Source organism: Melospiza georgiana, chromosome 1 (genome assembly GCF_028018845.1).
Source record: "Melospiza georgiana isolate bMelGeo1 chromosome 1, bMelGeo1.pri, whole genome shotgun sequence".
Taxonomy (NCBI): Eukaryota; Metazoa; Chordata; class Aves; order Passeriformes; family Passerellidae; genus Melospiza; species Melospiza georgiana.
Genome location: NC_080430.1, coordinates 65,772,679 through 65,786,629, shown reverse-complemented (window position 1 = coordinate 65,786,629; position 13,951 = coordinate 65,772,679). Strand labels below are relative to the sequence as shown.

Sequence of the window (13,951 nt, the reverse complement as noted above, 5' to 3'; positions counted from 1 at the left end):
AACAACTCTCCAACAAAAGTCACATGAACCTTCATGTGGGAATGGCTGAGGGCAGAAGCAGACCAGTACAAAGTGGTGCAGTCCCCCATCCCTGGAGATGTTAAAGAAACAACTGGATGTAGTACTTACTCCTGTGGTCTAGTTGACAAGGTAGTGATCAGACAAAGGCTGGAAGTCTTTTCCAACCAAGATGATTCTGTGATGGGAGAAAGGGGCACCAGAGAATTTATGGTCCAACCACGACCTCCATGCATGTGCTGACACAGTTCCCACTCCATTTAAAGTACACACAAAATAAGTAAGTTCCTTTAACAACCTTAAATGTAAGGTGAAATCTCTCAGAAAAATTACAATTTTTTACTCATCTCTTTATTTATTTAATGAAGAGGACTTCAACTTCTGCTTTGAGCCAAAGCATTCCCTCACATACATCTGATTTCATAAACAGATAATGCCTGCTGTGAGCTTAACCTAGATGACATGTTTGGAAACTGCCATGACACCTTTCTAGGACAAAGTATAGCTGGTGAAAACAAACTATCTGCTTGAATAATTCTAACGTCTGGTTTGTCATCTCTGTAGATTAACTAACCATCTTAAACAAATAAGGAAACTTTGTCACTTTTTCCATTCAAGAAGTGCACTTCTGCATCACAGATTACTTTACTGCAAGTCTTGAAAAACAGAACTTAAAGTCTTAGGTAATAAAAGTTTGTTTTATGATATAGTCTTTTGAGGGTACTGGATTTACTCTCATCAACAGAATGCAAGCCATTATTACATCTTTCATTGCCTTTTATATAGCCCTATCTCACATTTTAAGCTGCACAAGAAGAAAACAATTTCCCAAAGGATTTAGTTCTCCTTTTAGATGAGGATCTCTGAAAATTGGTATCACTATTCCGAACACCAATCCCTATTCTTAAAATCCTAAGGCAAATGACAAGCAGCAGTAATCAAAATCACTAAAGAAATCCCAGTGGGATTTTCCAGCACATGACCTTGTTTCCATAATCAGAGTTCCAGTATCCCTTTTAGGGCTGCAGAGAGTTTCATGACAAGCAGCACAAGCACCTCCTTCAAATTTTAAATTCCCAAGGGCTGAAGAGGAACATGTAGGAAACGAAGACATGCTGTATGGTGTTGATCTATACTCTGCAAATATCCAGAGTCAACATAAACACACATGCAATATAACCACTGATATGGCAACCAAAATATACCCACTCACCTTTCTCTTTAATCGGAACCACTTAAGTAACAGGGTTTCAGACACAAACTGAAAATGGTAGGCTTATTTTCAGGATAACAAGTAGATCTACTAGTGAGACAGAGACAGCTAAGGTATATCATATATAAAATTGCCAGAAGTAATTTCAATTTTTAATTTATTTTAAATTTAATTTTTACTATTCAGAGGCACAGAAGTTAATTGTCTCTGCGCCATCACCATCACATCAGAGCTTGCAGAAACTTTAACACAGAAAAGACTTCTGTTAATAGGTTCATCTTCCACATTTAAAATTAATTTGCTTTTCACACTATCAATCAAAAAGGCACCATTATTCCAGCTACCAAATCATTAATGATACTACTGAACTCACCAGATGAAATACAATTGACAATCATTTTCATCCAAGTTTAGCTGCAGCTTCACAAACACTGGCAAAGGAACTTTTCTAGCATGTTGATCAAACTTCAGCTGCTCCAAATACATAAAAACTACTTAAAGACACAAGTTGCAAGGAGCTGGGGTACCTTTTAACATCTTCTGTTGCTACAAATAAATATTTTCTACTAAAACAAAGTGCAAGTCTATGAATAAGTAAATGTAAGAAATGGCTGTTCTAAAACTAGACCAGAGAAAGTCTCTCTGCGTTACAGATGGTGGCACAAAGATGAAATCCTGCTACCCAGCTGTTTGCAGTCCCTTCAGCTACTACAAGCACACAAGACCAATCCATATTCCTGCACAGAGCAGGGAATTCAGACAGCCTGAATCCCCCTCACACCTTTCCTTTCAACTTTTGAAAATGGTTACATTTGCCAGGTGCTGAAAGGTGACCTATTCCATTTTCAACAGTCACATAAATGAATTAATAAAAAAATGGGTCACTCACATAAAACTATATTTAACCACATGCTACCCCATGGAGCAGCATGCAAAAAACAATGGATGTGGCCTGAAAGGTGAACGAAGGGCACATACAAGGAAACATTTTTTCTTCCCAACAGTATGAAATCTCGGATCTAGGACTCATCCTTAAAAGACTACACATTTCCCTGAATTCAAAATAGCTCAGTAATTTCTCAGCATGACCCGTTTTTTCCCAGTCCATAGAGGCCCACGGGTTTGAAAAACTATGGCTACTTTTTTTTTTTTAATGTAATGAACAAATTGCATTTTCAAATTGATTTTCTTGATGTCACTGCACAATATCAATCCTCCTCCCTTTTGCTCATTTTTCTTTGCATAATGAAACATTCTTCTAAATATCAATGGCTAAAAAAAAATGCTTTTGGACAGAGATGTTGAAACAGAGCAATGCCAAGACAGGACTTTTAAAAAATCATTCAGCAAACAGAAAGCAACATGGAATTTCATTCTGGCTCAAATAAAAACCCCGAACCCTCAAATAACTGGTCATCTATTTCTGTGAAGGAGAAAAGCTCTGATGATGTGAGCTCTGCAGGTGCCAGGGGAAGGCAGTGGCATACTCCATGTCTGGTACCTGCATTGACACAGCATTCCCAGCCAACTCACTTTTTATCTAAGCTGCCTTTGGAGAAACTAGACACCATGAAAACCTCAGTCATCCTGTAACCTGGCACATTATCAAAGCCTCCTAACACACAATTACTGTGCTTCATGCCTTTGGACTTTTTTCCTTTCACTAAACAAAACCCCCACAATGGAATAAGAAACTTTCCAAGAGAAATTGTGTTTGACAGAAGATCAATGATGCAGAGGTGTTGGAAAGAAAAAAGCCAATGCTGTTTTGTGTACACCTCCAAGCTTATAAATGGCTTGCTCTTAAACCTAGATGCCCCTTCCCATCAGATCAGCATCTGATATTACTACTGAACTGGGAAGTCTGAGGTCTTCTTTAATCACATTAAGGAGTTTGCAATTTCTTATGCAATACGGTGACTTTATCATGCTGCCTGTAGTTATCCAGCCATTCCCCGAGTTTTTTGCCTTGTCTGCAGTAACACTCAGTGGAATCCGACTCACCATGTCAACAACACAAGCCACATATAAATATGAATAACCCACCAAGCAAGCACCCAGCTGCTGCTTTAATGCATTAGCACATGTATAGTTATGCACATGCCTAAAAGGAACTGCCATAAACCTCTATAAAGAAACAAATAAGCTCTTGTGAGTGAAAACTGTAAGCCTGCCCAGAAATCTGAATCCTGCTAGTCATCACTTTCAAGGCTCAAGCTAGCATGACAAAGCCTTTTCAAGTAAGGGTCTAAGTGAATCTGAAAGAGACACACTTTATATTCACCTCTCAGGATACCACAGATTTTTAAAGAAAGCTTTAAGGGAAGGGGAAGCAACAGATAATAACTGACTAGAGCACTGAAGAAATGAAATTCAGTTCCTTTCAAGCTCCTGTCATCTAAGCTTGTCTGCATCTCCTTGTAATACCTTTAAACTACTGCTCTGTGAGCTACTAAACCAGGGGAGTCCAATGTCACAGCAATTGTGTCCTCTCAGCCCTTTAACTCTGTATGTAGATCCTGTGCTACTTCACCTGTGGACTTGGATCACTCCAGAGACAGATGCTGGCAAGGCAGTTTTTCTTGTATCTACGTGACAGTATGTAAATTCTGTCTAAGTGTACTTCCCCAAGGCAACTGAAGCCAATCACCTCTAAATGGTTACCTTATCAGCTGACATATTTAGCACATCAGGAAGCAGACTGACTAGAAGGACTCCTTTTCTCTGGATTGGCAGCCTGTCCCTGTCCTCCCACCTGCCCTCCACCCTTATCCCCATCTAAATCAGTTAGCCAGAAACCAAAACATACAGCTTCTTCAACACTAGCATTTCAAGCATTGCAGAAACAAGTTCCCCTGTGCAGATGCAAAGGGCACAGTGTACATGCCAGCAGGTACACTGGCCTGCCTCCCTGCTAGAGCATGGAAGAAGGACTGAGGCCTTGCAGCAGTAGCACACAGGTGTCTCACCGTTCACTGCCTTGAGGCTCCCGCTAATGCCATCGCTGTGCTGCCGCTTCTGTGCATTCTTGAACTCCTTCAGTGACAAATAAAGGACCTTCCGCACCACCCTCTCCTCTGACCAGGGAATCCCATCACTGTCATCCTAAAGGAGATGAAAACAGAAAGGAGGCATTAGTTGCATGCGCCTGAAACAAAACAAAAATCTAAACAAAACCAAATAAACCTCCAAAACTTAAGGCTACACAGATTATTTTTAACCCAATGAAAGAAAAAAAAGAAAAAAAGAGAAAAACTGAAGAAGAATACTATGTAAGAAAATGCAACTTGATCAGCTCTAACAGAGAACAGAAACATAAGTATTATCAAATCAGAGCATTAGCCCCTCTAATCCTTTATTCTGCAAACAGCAGTAGGCATGTACCAGGTGTTAGGCAGGAGGTAAAACTTAATTGTTAAAATCCTTATAATGAATCCGTCATGGAGAAATTTATCACAGCCAGGAAGTGTTCTCCCCGGTAATTAAAAGGAGGGGAAAAAACCCCCAACAAAACACTAAAATGAATGTTGCAGAAATTGAAGAGGCAAGTTTGGTGAACCAACTTCTCTTGTTGCCATCTTGGCCTTCGTTTGTGTCTCTTGGCTCAGGCTATTTTTCTTTCTGGTTTCGTGTTTTGCATTAATTGCAGTGTTATAATGAAGCTGTATGCTGATAACAATGAAGTTATTCTGAATTTATCTCAGCATAAAGCCAAATGGAATTTGGCTCATGGGGCATATGTTTTCTACTTTATTTTTAGGAGACAAATGCTAATTTATCAAAAGGAACACTAGTCTACGTCAAATTTAGTATACTCACTTGAGTTAAAACATTAACTCCCTGGAAAAGTATTTCCCTAAAGCCTTTAGCATTCCAATAAATTAAGTCAGCAAATTGATATAAAGACATAAGCGACATAGGTAAGTCATCATATTTTCATAGGCCCCGTAAATGTCTCTTGGGGTCTTTGGAAATCTCTGGTTGAGCATTCTTGCCCTTTTCCTCAGGGGCTACATCATTGCCAAAGCAAAAGATTGACCTTCCTAGGCAGACCTTAAGTGGTAAGTGTACCACACAGCATACTGTCACCTCTCACTGAAAACTCCACAAGCCCCATCAGCAATCCCCACCAGGAGGCAGGAGAGCTTAAGACCATCCATGTGCCAAAGAAAAGACAGGCACTGCCAACTTCCAAAAAAATGAGCATAATTTAGGGTGACCAGAGATAGCTTTTTCTTTGCTCCTCTAATGACATATTGGAATTCAGCAGCTGAATTGTGATCAAAAACATTTCCACCCCTCACCCTCCCCCCAAAAAAATTCTAGGACAAATTACTTGGCAGGGGTTAAAAAACAAAACAAAACAAAACAAAAAAAAAACCCAACAACAAAAAAAGCAACACAATGAGTGCAGTGAAAGCAGCCAGCATTTTGGCAGCAGGATGTGCATTTCGCACGAGGGACAAGCTACTACACTTTGAAGAAGACTGAGCTATGCCCAGAGAGTTTTAGAGTACAGGCAGCTCTGGGCCAAGAAATCAAACTTTGTAACCCAACACCCACAGCAACCAAAAAAAGACAAAAAAAATCTCTCGGCAAGCATTTTAAAAGGAGTAGTACATCCAGTTATTTTGTCAACAAAGGTTTACACAAACAACTCTGGCTTACCATTTTGCTGCCAACACAGCTTCAGCCCTAACCAGAAGCAACACTAAACAGAGAGGGCTGCAGCCCAATTTGAACAAAGCTTGTCCAAGGATGCCCTCATTTACATTCCCACCAACAAAGACCCAATGGGACATCATGCATTTCTGCTTCACAGGAACTACCTAAGGCCTTAAGGGAGTCAGGCTCAGTTAGGAAACAGTTATAGGGCACCTCCAGCCCCTGTCCATGTTATGGACACAGGCCTGTGGACACCACTCCCTTCACTGGCATTTGTACTGGAAGCTGCACAAAAATACCCAGCAGTTCCTGACCTCACTGGCCCTTTTACCCTGGTAAAAATCCAGGAAAAAAAATTAAAAAATAAAATTCAAGAAATAAAATCAGAAGAAATTAAATCCACTCTGCCACAACATCTCACTGCAAGGAGTACATGGCAGCGTTCACTGCTTCAAAGTGACAGGGTGAAACCTGCCAATAGGACTGGTCTTTAAATTGGCACCTGCTGAGCACAGGACCTGTGCCCTGGCACCAGCTGGCTGCAGTCCCTCCTGAGGATGAGAAGGAGGCCACCACAGTCCCTCCTGTGGAAGGGAAGGCACTCACCACTGCACACCAGCAGCCTCTGGTATAGGCCACCCTCTTGTGAAGTGCCTGGAGTCATCTCCCTCTCCCCCAGGCAATGTGTTGGGTCTCCCCATGCAATATGTTGGATACAAAAGGATACCAAATTTTCTGGCAGCCGAAGTGTCTCCTGGTGCAAGCAGCATGCAGGACACGGTCCCACCAGCCTGGGGCTGCCTTAGCATTGGTGCCACCAGCCAAGAAATGGGGCCCAGAAGGTGGAAACTAAGACCTTAGCACCCACTGAAGCAACTTCCCACCACACTTAATTCCTGGAGCTGTAAAACTCCAGATGAACCATACTGGCTCCATCTGCCCCATGGGGCAGCAGTGCTGCCCCCAGAAATGCACACGGAGAGTCTCCCCCCACCAGCCCAGAGGTGTCCTGGCTGCAGCCCCTGGCCTGCATGCACCGCTCTGCCGTGGGCTTCCCCTGCACACACTACCCAGCTTGAAACGAAGTCCTCAAGTTTTCCAACACTGTGTGCTATCCAAGCTCAGCAGAATAAGGGGCTAAGCTGCTGCCAACACCTGTATTCACATGGCTCCATACTGCAGGAGCAATAAAAAGGTTTCACAATCGCCAAGTGCATCTTCCCTGGAGCCCGTGGCACAAAAGCAGCCGAGTGCTGAGAGCAGCTGACTCAGAGCCCAGCTGAGCCACAGCTCCATCCAGCTCCTGACACATTTGACCATCATCACATGGGTCTCATTGCCTCTGCCTCGTCACACCAGTGGAGGGAAAGCAGTTGTGTGCCCGCTCTGCACTCACACCACCACCAACCGCAAGAGTTATCTCACTTTAGCAAAACATACACACACCCCAAACTGTTTAGAAATATGGTCAAGTGAAAGCCTTGAGAAATTTAATCTATGTAACTTCTCAACACCACCCCGCCGCCCCCACCCCCAATCCAAGCTCAAAGGAACTGACTCAATTGCTGCCTTTACATATTTCCACAGGGAGTAGAGATTTGTTAATAGATGGCTCTCAAGGCTGGCAGAGAGGGGTATAACATCATCCAACAGCTGGAACTCGATTCAGGAAAATGTAAGACAGAATTAAAGAACAATTTCTGCAACTGTGCAAGTAATTAGCCATTGAAACGACTTATGGGGAACTAATGGATTGTCCAATATTGACTCAGACCCAAAAAAGGACTGAATAACATCTTAAACTGCAGGTTCATCACCACAAGCCCACAACCTTCACTACAGGTTAGCTGAGATGATTTCTGCCTCCCAATATGACAATAAGATTATCTTATAAATTCAGAATAAAACTAACTGATGTAAACAACCAAGGAGACCCTGGGGCAGAATTAAGACACACAACTGCATAATTTCCTTTAAATTTCTAATTTAAAATAAAAAAAAACATGCCACCCTCTTGGTTATGCCATTACAGGGAACCACACATTGTACATTTATGCCTGAACTTCAGTGACCATAATACATGTTTAATCAATACATCACAATTTTTTTTATATATCAATACATAATGTGCATATATCTGCAAAGAAATCAAAATGTGCACCAGCTGTACCTTTCACCATTCACCTACACCTTAGGTGCTTGTTCCCTGCAGTCCAGCTGCCTGGTGTGCACATGTCACCTGCACACAGCCTTCCTAAATTCCTATAATTCCAAAATTATACTCAAATAATAATTTTTAAAAAGCAGAAGCAAGAGGCAGGCTTAACACCACCTCCTGGGCAGGTGAAACGTCATCCTGAAATCATGAGAGCTGCTGAGCTCCTTGGGCAGAAGCAGGACTCAAGCTTCTCCTTTCATTCATTGCAGATACAGCATTCTTCAGCCTGGCCCAGCCTTGCCTTAAGCAAACAGGAGTCATAGTTCACAGGGTAAAACAAAGCTGGAACAAGGGAGAATGCATGCAGCACTCCATGTTATTTGCTTTAATTTTTATGTAAATACTTTTACAGCAGCGATTGTTTTATTTGAAAAGTCGGGACTTAGTAAGGTACAAAGATACTTATAAGCATGTGTGTGTTATGACTCAGTGAGGCTGGCATCCTTCCAGCTCTCTCTTTGGGTCTTTCCCAAGCACGCATCTCCTGACCTCATTCTTCATGCCAGGTTGCAAAAAAGCAAAACAACAAAAACACAAGCTCCCTCTTTTTTCCTTTTCCAGCACTGCATCCAACACTTGGTTAAAATCACTGCGGCACCCAATTCCCTAAATGAATATGCTTTCATGGTTCAACAGCCCCCAGAGAGTCTTTCCTGCAGATGTAAGAAGGTAATTTTGAAGCAACGGGAAAAATAAACCACAAGTTTCTACCCTTTCCTCAAGGATATTTTTGAAGGAGAACTATTTCAAAGGGTAGTTTTTACTGCATTTATAGCAACATTAAAAAAATGTGCCTTTTGCATGAAAAACAGACAACACATTTTCATAGATCAGACAAATTACTTTTCAGCTAAAGGACCAAGATGGAAATGTTTGTTTACTAGATTAAGACTTGCGAGTGATTTTTGCCTTTTGGCTGTACATTATCAATGGAAAACAGTAATGCCTGTTTTTCTCTAAAAGTCAGCCCAAAAAAAGGAATTGGTGGAAAACCCAGATTCACCTTCAGAGGCTGACAGAGATCCTTCCACGCAGTCCTGGGCAAGTTACTGCTGCTAACTGTGATTAGCACTTACTAGCAATTACCTTACTCATTTACAGCGCCTGATTTCCCGGTATGTGCATGGCACAGAGCGAACCTCGTGAGGAAGTGCCAACTCTGACTGCTGCACGAACACACGTACTTCCCCTGCTGCTCCATGGCATCACAAAGTTCCATCAGCACCCCAAGTGCACATTGCAGAGGGAAATCCCACTGCTGGCCCGTGGGTGTAACCTCCCTCTCTGAGAACCTGCAGGACCCAGGCAGCGGAAGCTCCTCTTGGCACAAACTCCTAGCAAAAGTTTGAACTCCCAGGGGAACAATTTGAAACCAGACTGTAATATATTCAACTGAAGCTCCATAAATAAAGATTTTTGGCTCCTTCTGGCAGTTATCACGCCGCTTGGACTTCTTACATCCAAGCAGAGCATGGTGCAAACTAGTTATACTCATATATAGCCACAATAACATCCTTGTAGTCTTTCGCTTACTATCAAGGTCCCTCCCCTCCTTTCTCTCAGAATAAAGTTCACACTTATTTAATATTTAACCTTTTAATCAAGTTTAACTATCCAGAGAGGATGTAGCAGCTTCTCATTTAAAACAAACTGCTTATATTCAGTGAGAAAAAATAAAAACTCATGAATGGCTTAAGTTGATGAAGATTGATACAGCTTGGAGACTATATAGTGGAGTGACTCATGCCTTCTGGAAAATGTAATCTGTTCTGTCTAGTTTAGGAAAATAGGTCATGTTTTAAAAATGTGCTAACTAACATGAAGAAAGGGGAAATTTCCTCAATTAATGGCTCTGTTTTAGCATTTAAGTTTATCTGGTAATTATAGCTACTTTTTCCCCTCGTACTTCCAGAAAACTTCCCCAAAGAACTTACATTACATCACAGCTCCTGACTTGAAAAACCAATGCCATCATGGCAAAGAAAGAGTGGAAGAAAACAAAAATCTCTCTCCTTCCTGCCTTAGCACTTCTACAGCTTTCATCCCCTGCAAGCTCCTATTGGTCTGCACTCTTTCACAGCCTTCTGCTGCACCAGGGACTGCATTTCCTTCTTTCAGATGAATTCTGAAGAGCAGCACGGGAGAGAAACGCTCTGGTTTTTGGGTCACTAAAGGCCTTGGGCACTTTTAAGCCCAGTGAGCTTCAACCTGCTCTTGCAAAAATACATTATGGTAGAAGAGTTACAGTCAAAATCTCCAAATACAAGTCATTCCCAGAACTGAGACATAAAAATAGTTCCTAAATTTATCTTAGGCCAAATAATGAATTAATTAAGAACGGTTGGTTTGTGTGTTAATTGTTTCTTTTACAGTAACTTAAGAGGCCTTGATGATGTTACTGCACCTCTTGAAAACTATTACTCAGTATGAAACTAGTGAAAGCTTACAAGCTGTCAACTGTTTCCCATACTGGTCTGCCAAGACAAACACCAAAAAAAAAAAAAAAAAAAAGAGAAAGAAAGAAAAAGGAAAAGGAAAGCCCAAACAAATCCAGAGTAAAGATAGGTCTAAAGTTTTTTAATTTTTAATTTATCAACTTACAGTACAACTTCAACTCGAACCATCTCACTGATAGCACTGACTCCGCAGCTACGACTTTCTTAGGCCAGATTAGGAATCTAAACAATCATTTTGCTCCCAAAATCTGAGCTTTGGGACTTGACTGAACCAAGGGTGACAGTGTGCTGATAGAAAGAGGTATGGAGGTGTGAGCTAATTATTCAGACTGAGGGAGTGGTTTTGATAACCAGCTTAACTCACCTGGCACCACATTGCACGCACCCGCTCCAAACCCAATGCCAGCATTAGCCCTAAGTGCCTATTTCACCAGTTTGATTAGAAGAGTGAAAATCTCACCCCAAGAGAAGAAAAATTACTGTCTTCATCCAGAACAGCTTCCTTATTCTCAACCACATGACCAAATGGTGACTACTGCTGGGGCAGAGAAAAAAGTGTAATTGTCCCTTTGCACAGCAACTCACACTTGGAGAGATGCAAGCCCACCACGGCACTGAAACATGGCAGCCATGATAAGGGAGGGAATCACAGGTGGTGTTCAGGAAATGAAAGCAACTTCGTTGTAATGTAACTACTGTGAGCCCTAAATATCTCACTGTGTTCTAATGAACCTTACCCACTTTTTAAAAAATGGATTATGTACCTTATAGAGAAGTGAAAGAGAAATATAAAGGGGTGGCAGGGCATCTGTTACTGGGGCAGGACCTGTAATGATTCAGGTAGGTCACAGCCTGACAAGATACAATTTTCTGTCGGACCATTATTTGTAGAGAATTTATGCCTGAGCAAAAGCTATGACTTGATAAATAGGTTCTTACCTGGTGCTCTCTTCAAATGAAGGGAACACCTCCTAAAATGTACATTGAATGATCTTTGAAAAGGTATGCTGTATACAAATACATCCCTCCCAGGCAGAAACCAAAATAATTTAAGCATAATTTCCTGTGTTGGTGAACTGGTCTACATCTTTCTTAAAAAAAAACCCAAACAAACCAACCTGATGGGTGATGTTTACACCACACATCTCCACTTCTCTGAAACACCATGAAATAATGTATATTTATCTTTGATTACATAGTACAAAAAAAAAAAAAAAGAAATACAGCTGAAATTGGATTAGAAACTTCTGCTGAAAAACAATTTATTGCATAACACAACTCTGACAGCCTGGGTTTCTGGCCACCAACTGAGCCTTTATAAAAATCTGCTGGGCAGCTGCCAAATCAGCTCTTTGAGTCTTGGCATATCGGACATCTGAGACAGTAGTCAAGGCAGCCACATGTCCTGTGCCATCCACAGCCCCGCGCTTTTACAGTGAAATGGGACCGTCAAAGAGCAGAGAACTATGAGCCATTAAACACACAAAGGTAAAAAAATCTCTTGCAGCTGCAGATCTGACAACTCTGATCATGCTGCAGAGGACCAAGAGCCACAATAGGATTGCTTCTTTTTCACGATCTGGTATTAATTTGAACATAAAAGTAGCTTTAAAAGAGGGGGGGGAAAGAGAAGCAAGAAAGGTAGCAAGCTTCAAAAAATGTCTACACACCTAGCTGAAAATCACTGCCATTTATAAATTTCACATTCCAAATATTTTTACTCTGTCTCCAGTCCTAATTAAAACTCCCCACCAAGTACACTTCACATAGACACATAAAACCCTGTATGCAAAGAGTATTCAGCAGCTCAAGATAATTAAATTCAAATATATTCTTTCTAATTAATTTCATTTTGATTCAGTTAGTATTTTATAAAGGTGTTTGAGCTCTAGAATGCAGTCATATGAATAGAGTCAAATAAAAAGCATTTTCTGCAGTTTAAATGTCTACTAATAAGACCTATAGATGTCTATGGCTAATCCAATCCTGCTGCATATTGCTAATTATATTAAGAATTTCTTCAACCAGAAAAAGCCTGATCCTCAATTTGAAAAATACTAACCACTTTTGCATACCAAAATAGCATACAAGTAGTAGGGAAGAGAGAAAGATGAAATCGATGTGTTACAAATTTGCCTTCAGTATTTGGATGGGAATTTAAAGAGATTATTTAAAGAGATTAACTTTTTGGTGTCTCACAGCATCTCAAAGGTTGGTCAACGGTATCAGCATTTTAGAGAAGCCAAAGAACTGTTGATGTGTTCAGCATCTATGCTCAGACGTGCAACAGGAAGTCAGTATTTATACAATATCTTTCATAGGACTGTGTTACCTGCATGCTGAAGCCTTGTCTATGACACAGGAAAATATATACATATATATATATATATATATAATATATCTGTAAGCAAAAATGCCCATTTGTGAACACAGAACTCAGACTGCTCCCTCAGTGAAATGAGTACGCCAGCCCAAAGGCTAATAGTTTAGATACACTGTTTAATGTAGCTGTGCCCACCAGGAACTTGATGTCCTCTAGGCTTGAGGCTGCAAGTGAAGAACCCCTGGGAAGGACACCATATCCCTGCTGGATGACCCTGTACTCACACCCTTTTAAACTTTTCCAGTATGAATGGGTTTCTCTTGTTTAAAAGAATCAAAGAGGAAATTTTGGCTCTCCTGACTCACTTTGAAGGCACCGTAGCAGCTCATGCCTACATGAGTAGCTCCACCACCAAAGCCTTGCAAGAGGGCCACGGCCAGCAGCGAAGAGTGTGGCATTGCCAAAGCTGGGCCATGGCAAACTCTACCCACCAAGTAACTTGCACTGTGATGGACTTGCAACTTTGCATAAATGTAACCCAAAGCAGGTCTGAGTGATGCAAGGAGTCCTTTTTGTCTTAGCTTGGAAATGTTTAACTCGATTTCTTCCCCTTTCATGTCAGTCTACAGGATGTCTGTATTTCAGGCAATCAAGTATAAAAATAGATTTAAAGGGAAAAAAAAAAACCCAAACTGGTCAATCTTTTAACCCAGGGAGGGGTAATGACAGTCAAATATGCTGAACCTACTGCTGGGAAGCCTCAGGATACTGGTGCCTGAATCAAATTTACTGAGCCTGATGGGGAACCAAATCAGTTGAATTGACACAGGCTCCTGGGATGGACACACCGATATTGTACTAAAAGTGCAACACATTGATTTTACTTGATCTACTACCCAAAAAGGGAGATTTATATTAGAATAATTTTGTCCTTGTTTATGTTCCCAAACTGGAAGAATATCCTTTAAAGCTAGGAGGGAAGTATCCATTGAAGCTGGGAGATGTAAATTAAACCTACACTCTTTGCTTCTAAGCCAATTAAAGGACATGTATGAGGA

At 41.1% G+C, this 13,951-nt stretch overlaps 1 protein-coding gene across 1 annotated transcript in view; it reads right to left on the bottom strand.

Annotated features, from left to right (window-relative positions):
* The window catches only part of JARID2 (jumonji and AT-rich interaction domain containing 2), a 211,408-nt gene that overhangs the window by 116,293 nt on the left and 81,164 nt on the right, over positions 1–13,951 (bottom strand). The window contains exon 2 of the mRNA XM_058035531.1: positions 4,201–4,336. Within this exon, the coding sequence (XP_057891514.1) occupies positions 4,201–4,336 (136 nt within the window). The remainder of the gene's footprint in view (positions 1–4,200; positions 4,337–13,951) is intronic.